The sequence below is a fragment of the Mustela nivalis genome, assembly GCF_964662115.1.
Source record: "Mustela nivalis genome assembly, chromosome: 14".
In the NCBI taxonomy this organism is placed as follows: Eukaryota; Metazoa; Chordata; class Mammalia; order Carnivora; family Mustelidae; genus Mustela; species Mustela nivalis.
The window spans coordinates 36,238,973-36,253,603 of record NC_139033.1 but is presented as its reverse complement, the minus strand read 5'-3'; the positions used below and the strand labels follow the sequence as shown (position 1 = coordinate 36,253,603).

General features: G+C 48.3%; 1 protein-coding gene across 8 annotated transcripts in view; it reads left to right on the top strand.

The window, feature by feature from the left end:
- The window catches only part of NEDD4L (NEDD4 like E3 ubiquitin protein ligase), a 340,580-nt gene that overhangs the window by 284,764 nt on the left and 41,185 nt on the right, over nucleotides 1-14,631 (top strand). For 7 of the 8 annotated variants that reach the window (XM_082699466.1, XM_082699467.1, XM_082699471.1 and 4 more), the window contains 5 exons: nucleotides 4,509-4,640; nucleotides 5,121-5,240; nucleotides 6,278-6,475; nucleotides 12,185-12,262; nucleotides 13,771-13,825. In XM_082699466.1, coding sequence (XP_082555592.1) covers nucleotides 4,509-4,640; nucleotides 5,121-5,240; nucleotides 6,278-6,475; nucleotides 12,185-12,262; nucleotides 13,771-13,825 — 583 coding nt within the window. The remainder of the gene's footprint in view (nucleotides 1-4,508; nucleotides 4,641-5,120; nucleotides 5,241-6,277; nucleotides 6,476-12,184; nucleotides 12,263-13,770; nucleotides 13,826-14,631) is intronic. The other variant, XM_082699465.1, reaches the window with a different exon arrangement.

Below are 14,631 nucleotides of genomic sequence, written 5' to 3'. Positions count from 1 at the left end.
TGGTCAGCTTTTCTTGTTTGTTAGACTACTTGGGTAAAATAATAGGTTTGGAGGAGAATAGAGAAGTCACAGGAACCATACGCAGTTACGCTGTGGATTATGGTCTTGCACACGGCCCGCCTCTCTTGCCTATTTCCCATACCAGATTTTACATGCTGCGCTAGATTTACTGTGTCGTGAGCATGAACTGGTGACCCTGCTCTGCCACAAGGGTCTCTACTCAGAGGAATGAACAAACGTTATATAATTTGGGGGCAGAGATGAAGGAACGTGTTTAAGAAGTTTAAAAGATCTAGGGGAAAAAGTAGTTTCTCTGAGCCAAGTATACGTTACTCTTATTGATTATTTTAAGTAATTTTTAGCATTCACGTTTTTGGGTGACTTGGCTAGGACTGTGTACTTCAATTGCCTGGTTTTTGCTTGACCCCCAGAGACTGGCTCAACTTCGAGTTTAGCTTTGATCTCCTGTAGCTCTTAGAAGAATTTTCCTTACTGTGTCACCATTGTTAGGTTTGTAATAACACCTATTACTTGAGAATACCTTTAAATACACATGCAATTGCTGATTTTTGGCAGGACATGGACGTAAAGGAATAATTCAGTTACATTGTTAGACTTTAATGCTCAGTATTGCGCACAGGAAAATCAGATTGGCATGCAACAAATACGAGCCCAGTGTGAGGTATTGAACTGTAGTGATTTCTGTGCAAGTCAGTCTGTTGGGTGCCCAGGCTCAGCCTCCAGTAGAATTGAAGAAATTCTAAATGAACTAGTGCATTTCCTACTGTGCATGAGTAACTTTTACCAGAAGCAGAAATTTCAAGGTGGACAAGATCATGTCATTAAAGAATTCCAGTAGAATTCAGGGCTCTTGAGCATTCTCTGTCACCCATTTTTGCATTTTACAGGAGCCTTGGAATCTGCTGTTAGCACTGGAGTGTTGTGATAGCTGAGGATATTAAGCGATAGGATAAACCGAATTTTGAGAGCCCGGGGCTCCATGGTGAGAGGTACTTGGCGGGACAGAGTGACCCATCTTAATGAGGTCCTGTGGCCCCTGCCACTACCGTGTCTGTGCCCTCCCCCAGCCGTGAATTAAAAATACGTGTTTGGTTTTGTTTATTTTTAAGGACTGGGTAGTAGTCCTTCCTAAATGCTTTCCTGCTCTCATGTTTCCCACGTACCTGGTGACCTCTCAGCTGCCGTACGCCAGCGTACCTGATGGCTGCGTTAGAAACTGAGGTTTGATGAAAGTTTGTTTTTCAGTTCCATCTCTCCTCTCTACATCCTCTCCTGCCCCTGCCTGCCAGCCCCACGTGTTCTGTCTCCTGCCGGAGCTACCCTGGGACCTACCCTCTCCCTCCATCCCCCTGTGCTCCCGCAAACACACGTGGCACATGTGCACACATGCAGCTGGGATGTCGTGTACACGTCACGTAGCACCTCAATATTTTTCACTTGTGGTCCTTCCTCTGGGACCTGTTAATACCTACTATCAGCAATGTGAATGTTTGTCGGTTTGTATCATTTTCCCCCATCGGGGAGCATTCAGCTTACCCATATCCTCCTGGGGTAGGTTGCGTTAACCCTCCTGGGGAACATTTCTTCTCATGGAAGTGCTTTGACTGTTGCAGCCTTAATGAACAGCCCCTGGTTCTCACCTGCGGACCCACAGCCCTTTGTTTTGAGAACAAACACTGGTGTATACGCACACACGGTACACACTGGGGTTGCTTTCCGGCCGGCCATGCAAACTGGCCTGCTCTAAGATAAAAGGGAGAGAGATAGTCTGGTCCTTCTGGACTTCGCTGTATATACCTAAAAATACGCTGAGTTAACAGAATGGTAGGGTGTGAGCAAATCTTGGGGAATCTGTGATAATACCAAACTGTTGATCATCTTTAAAAGCAGATGGAAACTTTTGCAGTTTACACATAATGGATTTCTCTGTCTTAATGAAATAAATGGAGCCACTAGAATAGGCTGGTTGGCCGTGCAGACACAATTGTCTGTTCAGATGAAAAGCTGGAAATTGTTTAATTGCTCACTAGCACTTTATAACTTGTCTCTTGATTGATTAACTTGCACATGTGAACACACACACGCAGCAGCAGCAGAAATTGGATTTGGGCTCCAGGGCTGGGTCTGTTGTACAATCTGCCTGGAGAAGCTGAGTCCTGGCTCGTCCCTGGCTGCATGCAGGGAGAGCAGTGTTACGGGTCACAAATGCTGCTGTTCTTGCAAATACGGTGTTCTCCATGGCTGTATAGAAAGAAATCCGTAAAGACGGATTTGAATAACACTGTCTCATATAAATGGAGCTAGAGTATAGGTTGCCCATTCAGTTCTCAGTACAAGGTAAAATGAGCCTGTTCATCAGAATCACTCTTCTCTCCTGCACTCTTAGTTTCCAGAAGCTGATTAGTCCCATTAACTGGATCTGTGAGAGGAACCCAGTACAGGAGGTCTTAACCACTTTCGAATTTGATTCTGAGATTAACCATGGTACATCCAAGTTTATATTGTTTATGGTGTCTCCCCATAAGTACTCTTCCAGGAATTCTGTCACTTTAATACTATCTTGATGGTTTCCAGAACAGAGCTTTCAGAGTGCAGATCTGAGTTTCCTCTCCCCAAACTTAACTCAGTGGAGAGGAAAACCTGTATATTCCATGCAGGATTCCGTTTAGCCCAAGCGCTTAGGGCTGTCATATAAGCAACAGTAGGTCAGGGATGGATGGCGGATACTTTGCCAAAAATAAGAATTGATCACTTTGGTTACAGCGTGGGTTCTGACTCAATTCAGCAGAGTCCAATTTTTATAGTTCTGGAGAAAAAGTAGCCTAGAAATAGCTCTTTTGGATGGGTGCCCCAGCAAGGAAAGGTGGGAGATTAGAGCTTGAGGCTGCAGATGAATTCGTCTGTCTTCAGTCCTCACAGAAGACTCGAGTCTGCACGTTGACATCACTTCCTCTCTTGCGGCCCCACACCTACATCACGACCCAAACGGTCACACAGTCTGGAAAGTACCATTTAGGACCTTCAGGACTTCATCTGGGAAGAGGTCAGGAAAATAGTTACTGTAGTTTGAGCCCAAAGTCCTCTTACAGATAATCTTGCGTTGCATGGGAAACTTGTTTTAGAAATAACCATTGAAGCAGCTGCTTCGTGGCTCAGTTTTTCTCTGGGATGTGCTGTCAGGCTCAGAGAGTAGAATATTGAGGCTCAGGAACTGTACTCCCCAAAGTACATGGCCATGAAGTTGAGCGCACTTTCCAGTTCACGATTGTGCAGTGGCCCACGGGCCCTCTGACCGGGACCCGCCTCGTCAAGGCACAGCGTTGGTAGTGACCTGGAAAGACAGGATGCGCACATGGAGTTGGGCTCAGAGACTCACCTTCTCACCCTGACACCCACCTGGTAAAACACCCAGAGGTTCCAAGATCCTGATGAGGGAAGATGCAGCTTCTTTTGTCACCTCAGGGAGGGATGATTCCTGATGTATGGCCTCCTGCAGCTTCGATATTCTCCCAGCAGGCTTGGTGGCCGCGGTTAGCTTGTTTCTGAGTCGCCACCCTTGGGGTAGCACCCCTCGCTCATTTCCAGAACTTCTGTGCCGCATCCAGGCACCCAGCACTTCCGGGACAGCGCGGACCTCCAGGGTCCATGTCCTTTTCCATGAATCTGAAACATCCTTGCTATTCCCATGTTCCTCCGCCCAGGCCAGCATTTCTCACACGGCTTCCTGCAAGCAGAAGTGTCTCAGGAATCGGTCTTATTTGGACGATGCTGGTGCAGTCACTCTGGACCGGACGAGTCTCTGAACCCAGAAACTGTGTGTGCTGCTTTCACCCTTTTAAAGAGAGACAAGCTCGGTGTGGGAGGACAGGGACAGGTGGAGCCTCGATTCTCCGTGTCCTCTGGAATTCTAGCCTTAGCTGGCCCCGCCGACTTCCTGATGGGGACAGCTGAGCTGTCCTGGTGGGGCTTCATGACTGCGTGCCCTGGTGTGCATGGCTAGAGGGGAGACTGTTTTTGTCCCTGAAAGCTATCGTGGCAGGTTCTAAGCTGATGGAGACTTTAGGAATTAGGCGAGCATCTCCGTGGCAACTATATTGAGGGGAAAAAGTGTTCCGAACATCCCTCTCTTGGTAACCTTTGACAGTTTGAAATAACTTTAAAGCTCTGTGTGGTTTGACAGTAAAATCTAGTAACGGAAACCGATTGTAGGTTTCTCTTACGATATGAGCAACAGTCCTTTAAGGGTTCAGGCCTTTACAGTGGACTTCAGTAAGACTTTGGGCCTTGTGGCTGTGTGGGGGTTCATCTTATAATCGATGGGAAGCTGTTGGAAATCAGTTGCCTTCTTTCCGGACACTGTTTTCAGTACAAGTGAAATTAAATTACCTAGTCTAGAAAAAGTAATTCTCTGGGTGTACGTTACTTTATTAAACTGATGAGAAAGCAAATGCAGGATATTAAATAATGATGATTTCTTACACAAACAGCCATCAGTGGCCTATGCGCACACCACACCGGGCCTACCTTCAGGCTGGGAAGAAAGAAAAGATGCTAAGGGACGCACATACTATGTCAATCATAACAATCGAACCACAACTTGGACTCGACCTATCGTGCAGGTATGCAGACCGTCTACAACTACAGTCTCAGGTCGTAGAAGCCAAAATGTCCACGAGCTCGCTGTTCCCGGGGTGAATGTGTTGTTCTAAAGGACCCATGTTTAGGAAGATGTTCTCACAAAGAAAATGTGTGACTCTAAGCCTGATACTTGCCTGAGGGAGAATTCGGTCCGCAGATCAGTCCATCCCTAGAGCTGGTCTTAAAGTGGGGCGTGAGAGCCTGTCACAGTGTGTAGCTTCTCTCCCTGCCCCCCTGTATTCCCCAGGCTGGTTCTTACGCTGGGCTGGTGATTCATTTGTTTCCTTTGAATGTGTTCCTCCATCCGTGCCCCCATCATTAGGTTTAATCATTTCCTCCACGCTGGAAATCGGCCAGACCTCTTATTAGTGCTGGCTGCCTTGTTGTTTGGGTCTGCGCTCCCGATCACTTGCACAGGGGGAGCCTCCCGCGAACCTAACTTGTTTTTGCCTCCAAAATAGCTCGCCGAAGACGGTGCGTCGGGATCCGCCACAAACAGTAACAACCACCTAATCGAGCCTCAGATCCGCCGGCCCCGTAGCCTCAGCTCGCCGACCGTAACCTTATCCGCCCCGCTGGAGGTGAGAAGGCTGCCTGGTGCTCTCACCGGGTCCCTCTGTCCCGGCACTGCTCGTGCTCCTTGCTCATCTCACTGGGTTTGAGTTCTGCAGCCCCGGTGCTCTCTCTGGTCAGTCGTGGTGTCTGTGGTGCGGGGCGCCCTCGTGCAGGCTTCCCTCGTCCATCCTTCATGCTTCTCTGTGCCGCCACGGGTCTCCGTGCTGGAAGGGGACGCGTCTCTTCCACGTGGCTCCATTCTCCTTGTGTTTGCTCTTGGCCGCGTGAATAACTCTCTCTCTCTGAGACCGATGCCTCCATTGTGTTTTCAAACACGGCTGTGGCTTTGATCATTTCTCTTTTTTTCTTTTCAACTGGAGGGCCTGTCGCCATACAGGCATCGTGTTTCTGATGCACACTCGCATCTCGAAGCCATGGCTGGGCATCTGCTTGTGCTCCCCTGTTTGTGTTGGTGTTGGTGCCCTCCCTTCACTTCACGAGTGTCCGAGTTAGAGAAGCCAGAGAGTGAATGTGGGAAGTTCTGACCTTGACTGTGTCTTAGAGCTAGCCGTGGGCCCCATCCCGGGGCTCCTGGTGCTGACGACTGGGAGTGGATGTGCTCACTTCCCAGCTGGGGTGTAAGTGCTGCGGGTGCCCCGTGCTCGTCTGACAGCTCTCTCTGTGGGTGCAGGGTCTTGTCTCTCTGCTCTCGAAACTGCCTCCCCCTTCCTCATTAGACTGTGAGCTCATTACGAGCAGGGGCACGCATTCCTCCGCCCTCTGTAAGATTTCCATCGTGTTCACCACAGAACCATGTTTTGAGTGTGTACTGAGTAAGCCGTCCAGTGACCTTGGTTGTAAGTACTTAATATTGTTGTGTGTTTAACCAGCCGAGAAACTTGGAAGGTTAGATAGGTTGAAAAGTAAATGGATGACAGAAACAGGTTTCAGGAGCTTCTCTGTCGTGCCTCCAAAGAGGAGCGTTCCTTGTGTACCCAGGTCCGTTTTGAGACCTCCGGAAGAGCCCCTGGTCAGCGTTCTAATGCTCCTTATTATTCCTTAGGGCGCCAAGGACTCGCCCATACGCCGGGCTGTGAAAGATACCCTTTCCAACCCACAGTCCCCACAGCCATCACCCTACAACTCCCCCAAACCACAACACAAAGTCACACAGAGCTTCCTGCCGCCCGGCTGGGAAATGAGGATCGCGCCCAACGGCCGGCCCTTCTTCATTGACCACAACACAAAGACTACAACGTGGGTAAGGCTGTTGGTTTCATTTGGTTCCGTTTTCATCGCGAGGTCTACCATGGAGTTCGATTTCCTTCCTCAGGAGCCCTGCTTCTTGGAGGGAAGGTTCCCTGACCCTGAAACACGGCCCCAAGAGGACCTCCTCAGCCTACATCTGGACATGGCTTGGCAGGGCCGGTGGGGGTGGGGGGTGGTGAGGAGGGGGCCTCTGGGCTCGGGTTTGTGGCTGCCTCTGGGATTGGCACCATTCCTTCACAGGACTCCTGGAAGGTTCTAGTCCTGACAGTTTACCATAGTGGGGAGAAAGGTGTCGTGCTCCCCAGGGCCAGGAATTTGATATCATGGCTTCATTTCCCATGATCCTCTTAATTTTATTAGGAGTTCTAATCTTTTTTTAATCATTTCTCCTCATCAGTTTTTTTCTGCATTTCTGTTGACATGATCACCTTTGTTTGATGTGTCCTTTTAGTCTTCACTATTCATGTCACGTTCATGTTTTATACTCCTGTCCTCTGTCTCATTCCTTTGATTGGGTGTTAAGAGATGTACCGAGGACTTCGGTTGTAAATTTGATAGATCTTTCTGGTGAACGTTTTGTCAAAACTGATTTCTTCTGGGCGCCTGGGTGGCTCAGTTGGTTAAGCGACTGCCTTCAGCTCAGGTCATAATCCCAGGGTCCTGGGACCGAGTCCCACCTCGGGCTCCCTGCTCCACGGGGAGTCTGCATCTCCCTCTGACTTTCTCCCCTCTCGTGCTTTCTCTCACTGTCTCTCAAATAAATAAAATCTTAAAAACTGATTTCTTCTGATGCTGTTGCTCTACCACGTGCCCCTGAATCCTGCAGGAGAGACAATCTGTTGGATTAACGAACACAATGAGATGAATCAGAGGTGCCCATGTATATCTCTGTATGCCTCAGTCCGTCTTTCATTCCTGAGCTGAATTCGTGGTGTCTTATTTAACATAGCATCTAGGTCCTTTTTAGAAGTCAGTGGTGTGTTTCTGCTCTATTGGTCTATAGACCTATGATTAAACCGCACTTGGTTTTCTTGTTTCTATTTCTGATGCCACAGGAAGTGTTGCTTTTCTTCCTGTCCCTTGTCTCCCTGCCTAATTCTCCGGGTACAGAGCTTAAGTCTGTCCTTCTGTCTCTCATCTGTACTGGTTGAGTTTGGGTGATGGTTGCTGGCCCAGCCATGTGGGCTTCCAGTGAACACGTGTAAATTCCCACTTCCAGTGAAGGCACCAAGTGTTGTGTACAGTTGATAGAACAGTAGTGTTGTGTTAGGAAAGAGGCCTGGACCGCAGGGCCAGTCACTCCCACTTGGCCCATGGTGTCCGTTCACTTAGTCCCTAAAGGGTTCACACTCGAACATCCGGTGGCTTGTGACACAGTGCGTCTCCACAAGGACGTTCTCTGCCTTTGGGGCAGGACCGTGCCTTTCATGGCGGGGCATCCAGTGTGCTTGGCTCCTGCCGCTGAAGGCTAATAGCCACCGCCCCCCCCCCCCCCGGGACAACCCCGCCACAGGGACAACCAAAAATGCCACCATATGTTTTAAATAGTCCTTACAGAGACCCACTCAAAGTTCTTTTTCAGAGGTGAGGGGAATTCATCATGGAGATCTGGTGACATTTCATTTAACGAATTCACAACCGTTCCCAAGGCCCGTGGTAGTGTGTCGCTCTGTCCGACGTGCCTTTTCGCCCAGAAATAATATGACAGGATTGTGGGCAAGTTGAGAATGAAAGATAGGCCGCTCTTTGGAAAAGACAGTCATAGAGAGAAGTCTTTAAGCCTTTCTTTCCCTAGTGGATGTGGAACCTGTGGTTGTCACACTGTGTTTTCCAGCCCAGAGCCAGAAACGGGAGCTCCAGACATAGGGTGGGTGTTGTCGGAGGAGATGGATGAGCTAATGTACGGGCCGCTGTGCTCCCCCCCCACCCCCAAGCTGCAGGTGGAGGCATTCGAATGAGCTTAGCAGTCTGGTCTCCGAACCTTCTCTCCATTGTTCATGCCACAAGTGCCGTGGAATTACAGCTGGCGCAGGTTTCTGTTAAACCTCCACACCAGCTTTGTCTGTTGCCTGCATCGTGGCTGAACACACCCCAGGTTGAATTTCCCGTTGCCCCTTTCCGCCCAGATCCTTGCTGTTGACTCATGTACTCATTGCACATTTCAGTATGTTAAACTAGTGTTTTGTTGCTGCTGCTGCTGTTGAAAATCCTCAGGGTAACAACGAGGAAGTCCTCCAGTGACTCCCCTTCCCCATTCAGCTCGGAGGTGCTGGGCCAGCGACATCACCCATTCTAGAAAAGGCCTGTACAGAGTGCCCTCCGTGGAAGGCATTCTCTCCCCTGCCCCTCTGTTTTGATGAAAGACGGAGGGAAGGGTAAAAGACGGTTTTCAGCTTAGAATCTGTTTGGAGTTTGTTCGTGTGTGTGTGTGTGTGTGTGTGTGTGTGTGTGTGTGTGTGTGTGTGTGTGTTTTAAGAGAACAGCATAGCTATTCTTGGAAGGTTAGCTTTATAATGGAAACAGGAAGAGAAACTGGTAGGACAGGTTGGGAATTATGAGAGCACTGGTCCTGCCTCAGGGACCTGCTTGTAGGTCTTTCTTCCTGCATGTAGCCAGCAGCACGAAAAGATACAGGCCGACGTGTCCCCTCGTATACACTGATAGGGGCAGATTCCTTTTGAAGTCTATTTATAAAACACAGCCTTTCACACAGCGGGTAACGCAGGCCGGATGCCAGCGGTCTGTCCGGGATAAGGTCAGACCACATCCATGGGGCATCACTGTGTCCCCACCTGGGTTCTCAGGGCCAAGGATGCATGCTGGAGGCCACCAAGTGTCTGAAGGCAGATGACACGAGGCCCTCAGGTTGCCCGTTCTGCTAAGGAAGCAGCTGGAAGTGTGCGTATGTAAGAGTGCATTTATGTCTTCTGGAGGATAAAGTGTTGGCTGGTTTTGTAGCGAGAGAGAATGTACGTACCTTCAGTCAGTGGCAGGTTTGTTTTGTGCCCAGGTCCAGCCTCATAAACTTGGTTGTTGACTTCTCCCAGGAAGGAAAAATCACAGCTGTTGATTTGACCCAGCCAGCCCTGTGGGGCATTGGCTGCCTTCACCTGCTCCACTAGCTTGGGGGCCAGTGGTTCACGGGACTCCCCGTAGCGGAAGGGGCGGGGGGAGGCGGGGGTGGCTCAGTAGCGCCCTCTAGGTTGAGCCTGTAGAGCTTGGTGGAAGGCAGGTGCTGCCATTGTTCTGACTTCCGGTGGTATAATAAAATAATAGAACCCCAAGGGTATCCAGCCCTCACAGTCTGCGAATTCCGGGTTTGCATGCCAGGCCATTTTAGCAGACCTGCAAAATTGAGTTTTCTGCATCATGCTCCTCATCCTCACAACCCCGCATTTTTCTGTAACTTCACCTGCTGCTTTCTGTTTGAGTGTCCTTAAAACCATCAGCTTTTTACTGACTGTCTCTCACAGTAGCCTCTGTGGGTGAGGGCGGCAGGGCGGGGTTGCATGCGGCATCCGGGAGCTCACATGGTCAGCAGCTGGGAGGGGGGTACCCAGGGGGCCTGTGGTGGGCATCTCCAGCGCCAGCTCAGAGCTGGCTCTCAGTGGGTGCTCCCAAGTTTTTCCTCTGTCCACAGTCAACCTGTCAGAAACATTTACCCAATTTCCAGCTTCTTGGACCTTACAAATCCAGAATCTTACTGTGTGTGTTTACTATACTGCTTGTGTTCCAGTATACAGCAGAATACGGGACCGATTGCATGCCTCTCATTGCACTTTAAAAAGGGTGTCAGTGAGGGGCACCTGGGTGGCTCAGTGGGTTAAAGCCTCTGCCTTCAGCTCAGGTCATGATCTCAGGGTCTTGGGATTGAGACCCACATCAGATCTCTGCCTGCCTCTCTGCCTACTTGTGATCTCTGTCTGTCAAATAAATAAATAAAATCTTTAAAAAAAAAAAAAACATCAGTGAGGTTCAGGGTCAATAGCCATCATAAACTCCTGACACAATTTACTTCTTCAGGTAGTTTGGTCTAGTGAATAGAAAGTCGAGGTTGGCTTTTGGGGGGGTTTGTTTTTTGCTTTTTTAATAGACTTAGCCAGTTCCAAAAATCTGTCGCTTTGTTATAATCCAGTGATGCTAACAGCTTACACTGTTGAATTGGGAGATATTTTTAACAGCTCTCTCGGAGTATAACTTATGTGTCCTACAGTTCACCTGTTTAAAGATACACAAGTGGGTGGTTTTTAGACCATTAAATAAATATGTGCAACCCTCACTGTAATCAGTTTGAGGTCATTTTCATACCCATCAGCTGACACAAAGTGATTTTTATTATTTTCTGAGGTTTATACCAGTTATTTCATTTTCTTGTGGCCTTGGGAAAGTGGTGAGGCAGAAGACCTTTTAGTGATTTGCCAGCAACAAAGGCTTTCATATAATTGAAATAAAGGGGTTTTTTTAGGTTTCCTTTTGTTGTTGTTGTTGTTGTTTTTAAGATTTTATTTATTTGACAGACAGAGATCACAAGCAGGCAGAGAGGCAGGCAGAGAGAGACCAGGGAGGAAGCAGGCTCCCCCCGGAGCAGAGAGCCCGATGCAGGGCTCCGTCCCTGGACCCTGGGATCATGACCTGAGCCGAAGGCAGAGGCTTTAACCCACTGAGCCACCCAGGCGCCCCTGTTGTTGTTTTTTAATCTCAGGCTTATTTAATTGACCGTGTGCTATTCTGAGTTTTATCATTTGTTTCCTAATTTTTTGAGTTTAAAGCATGAATTCTCCGAAGCTCATTGTACTTCATTGGGTCTGTGTTCATGAGAGGGTGCTCCCAGACTCTGGGTGAGGGCTTTCAGGCAAGTTCTCCTGATCTCACAGCTCAGTGTCCTCATCTAAAGGAGCAGAGATCATGTGTGCACAGCCTTCTGATTGACACCTGCCTGTTCTTTGTCAATTATAAAGCATGACCCAAGATGCCAGAGCACAGATTTCTCCTTTGTTGTGTTGGTTTGTTTTTTTTTTTTTTTCTCTCTTTTGTTGGTTCTTCGTAGTATCTTATGAGCCATATCCCTTAAGAGAAATCTTTAGCAAACTTTTAAGTATTGAGACATAAATGAGAATCTCATTTACAGGACCGCATCAGGAATCTCAGTAAAGTTCTCTAGTTAGGGGTAGGAGGTATCACGTAATGAGGCCACCAAACCCTGGCCAGGACACGACTTGACCCTCAGATCAGAGTCACAGATCAGGGAGTAGAAGGGCATAGTAGGAAGCTTGGGACTGATGGGAAGGCTGGCTGCCCTCACCCGCAGCTCAGTAGCAAAGAGACATGTACACACCACCATCCCCACCCCCTCTGTCCAGGAGAGCCTCATCTGCACAGCCCCCTCCGTTGTGGTTTCCATAGTAACCTCTCTGCTGGGACTCTTCCTCTTCACCTGCTAGAAGCCTCAGGGGAAAACACTTCACCTTTAATTGAAATACCCTCACTGTTCTGCTTTCACCAAGGACAGGAGAAGAATAAAATCTTTCTTGAGAGCTGGTCAACCAGCCTTCCTATACAAAGAGAAGACCTCTCTTCCCCAGGGCAGGCAGGCAAGTGGCTCCATGCCCTTGGACTGCCCTGCTCCAGAAGGGGAGGAGCCAGTGACATCACACACAGAGTCCCTTGTAACGTCCTCTGCCTTTGACGTTTTTTCTTGCAGGAAGATCCACGCCTGAAATTTCCAGTACACATGCGGTCAAAGGCATCTTTAAACCCCAATGACCTCGGCCCTCTTCCTGTGAGTACACTGGAGACACGCAGACTAGTCTCAAAGTATTTATCCATTCATCTGCGCCATGTTGATGGAGAGACCCTGTGGGCCTTCTCTTTCTCTAGGCATTTTTTGGTTTCATTGGTCTTTAATCGCTTCATAGAATTGGGTGCATGGCTGAATTCCAAAAGCACATTCAGTCGATGCCCTGTACTTGTGAAAGAGGTTTCTGAATGTTAGCAGCTCAGAGAAAGTAGACCCTATAACTAGAATGTCAGAGGTGGTCTCTACACGTGACCGGCCACTGGCATTTATTTTCTAATGTTGTAGCCGCTCGGTTCCATCCGTCCTGCTGATGCAGTCACTGGAACAGAAATATTGAAAACAGTGGGAGACAAAGGAAGTAATCACCAACCGTTTCTGTAAATCATTAGCCTGCAGATGTATTTTAAGTTTTTCTCTCCTGTTGAGGACTGTCTATAAAGTTTAATTTCTTTGATGTTTATTGTCTCTGGGGGGCCCAAGTGGGCGTTGAGCTCTGTTTACTCCCATGTTGGGCTGGATTGAAACTTTACTCACTACTTTCTCAGCCTCCCCCCATCCACAGTCAAAAAACCATACGAGGGCAAGAAGGTGGGGAGACTCGAGGCTCCTGTAGAACGGGGGGTGCTGGGAGTTCTCGAGGGGATTTTCCCAGTGCCAAGAACCTCTCCATTGCCTGGCCTGTGGTCTGTGGTGGCACAACTTGAATCTAGAAAGGTTAGGGGTCAGTTTTCGTTCCTCGGGCTTTACACAAAGATCCCTCCCTCTCCAGAACTGTCTGGTTCCTGGGTTGAGCTGGAGAGAGCCTGGAGAGAGCCAGAAACCGAGATCAGATACGAAAGAACGCGGGTTGTCATCCCGTGTTGGATCCCTGAGTTGTAATAGCAAGTAGGCACCGTTCAGATAATGAGGGCATTCCGGCCTTCCCTCGGAAGAAATACCCAAATCTGTTTCCTGAGTCCAGAGAGAGAGAGAGAGAATCTCAGTGGTAGGTCCCTCGGCCACGCGGTGACAGGACTAAAGCCTCTGGCTCTGCATGTTTAAGTCAGCCTCCCTTCTCCCTTCAGTTCTCAGTATGAGCTACTCAGTCCTAAACCCGGCTGTTCGTGGAACCCCGGAGTTGCTCTTGGAAGCTTTTGACAGAGCAGGCCCTGCTTCCTGGTCATCACACAGCCAGTGAGGGCACCAGAGGCTGGCGGACACATGATATAGCGTGTTGATAGATGTTGACGGGTTAACGTGAGTTGTTTGTGGTTTGTTCTTAACCTCACAAGAACCCTGGAAGAGAAGAGCCAGAAAGTGTCCTTGGAGTGTTTAAATTTAGCCATTGAGATCGATTGATTGATTTACTTACCTACTTATTTATTTATTTACTTATTTATTTATTGAAACTATTAGGTAATGGTTGTATATTTTTTTTCTTTCTTTCTTTCTTTCTCTCTCTCTCTCTCTCTCTCCCCCCCCCCCCTCTCTCTCTTTTTCTCTACTACCAGCCTGGTTGGGAAGAAAGAATTCACTTGGATGGCCGAACATTTTATATCGACCACAGTAAGTAGGCTCTTCCATGGACACACAGGCATGGCAGGTGGAGGGACAGGGGAGACGGAATCATCCGGATGATAGTGAAAGGCGTGTCATTTTACTCTTCGTCCAGGCAGCCAGGTGTTCTGTGGCGAGAATGAGCCCAGGGAGTCAGTGCCCTCGTACGGTACTGTGCATTCCTCCCAAGTTTGCCTGAAAGGAGCCCATCAAGCTTTTACCCAATTTGATCTTGTGACCTATTAACTTTTTTTTGTCCCATTAAAAAAATTTTTGGGTCAATAACCCCTTGATCTCTGCGCTTTTAATAAATACACTCTAGTAATAGAAAATAAGGTTAGAAGTAACAATGGAGTCAAAAATCTGTGTGAGCCATGCTGAAAGCAGCATGTGTCCTCAACACCACCATCAGAGGTCTTACGGCAAGAAGCCCATTCTGACTTATTTTCTATTCATAGCATGTGCCTTTACACCCAACACACTAATCTCTATGTAGTTCATATCTTGAAATTACAGTTGCTCCAGCAGCTGTGAATAAATGTGCGGTTTCTCATTTCAACTAAAAGTTAAAATAATGAAGGTTTCACTTTTAGCCAGTGTTGTTTTTGGTTTTTGTTTTTAAGGCAACATGCCATCCATGGTAACATACTTGTATATCCCCCAGAACTTCTAGAATATGTGTATGTAAGAGAAGTCTTCAGTTCTGTTGAGAGGCGTGTGCAGCTGGTCGGATTTTGTCCTGTGTTTTCATTTGGTTCCTAAAGATCAGCGAGTCGGCCTCAGGTTTCTCCAGCGTCGCATTCTCTTAACTCATC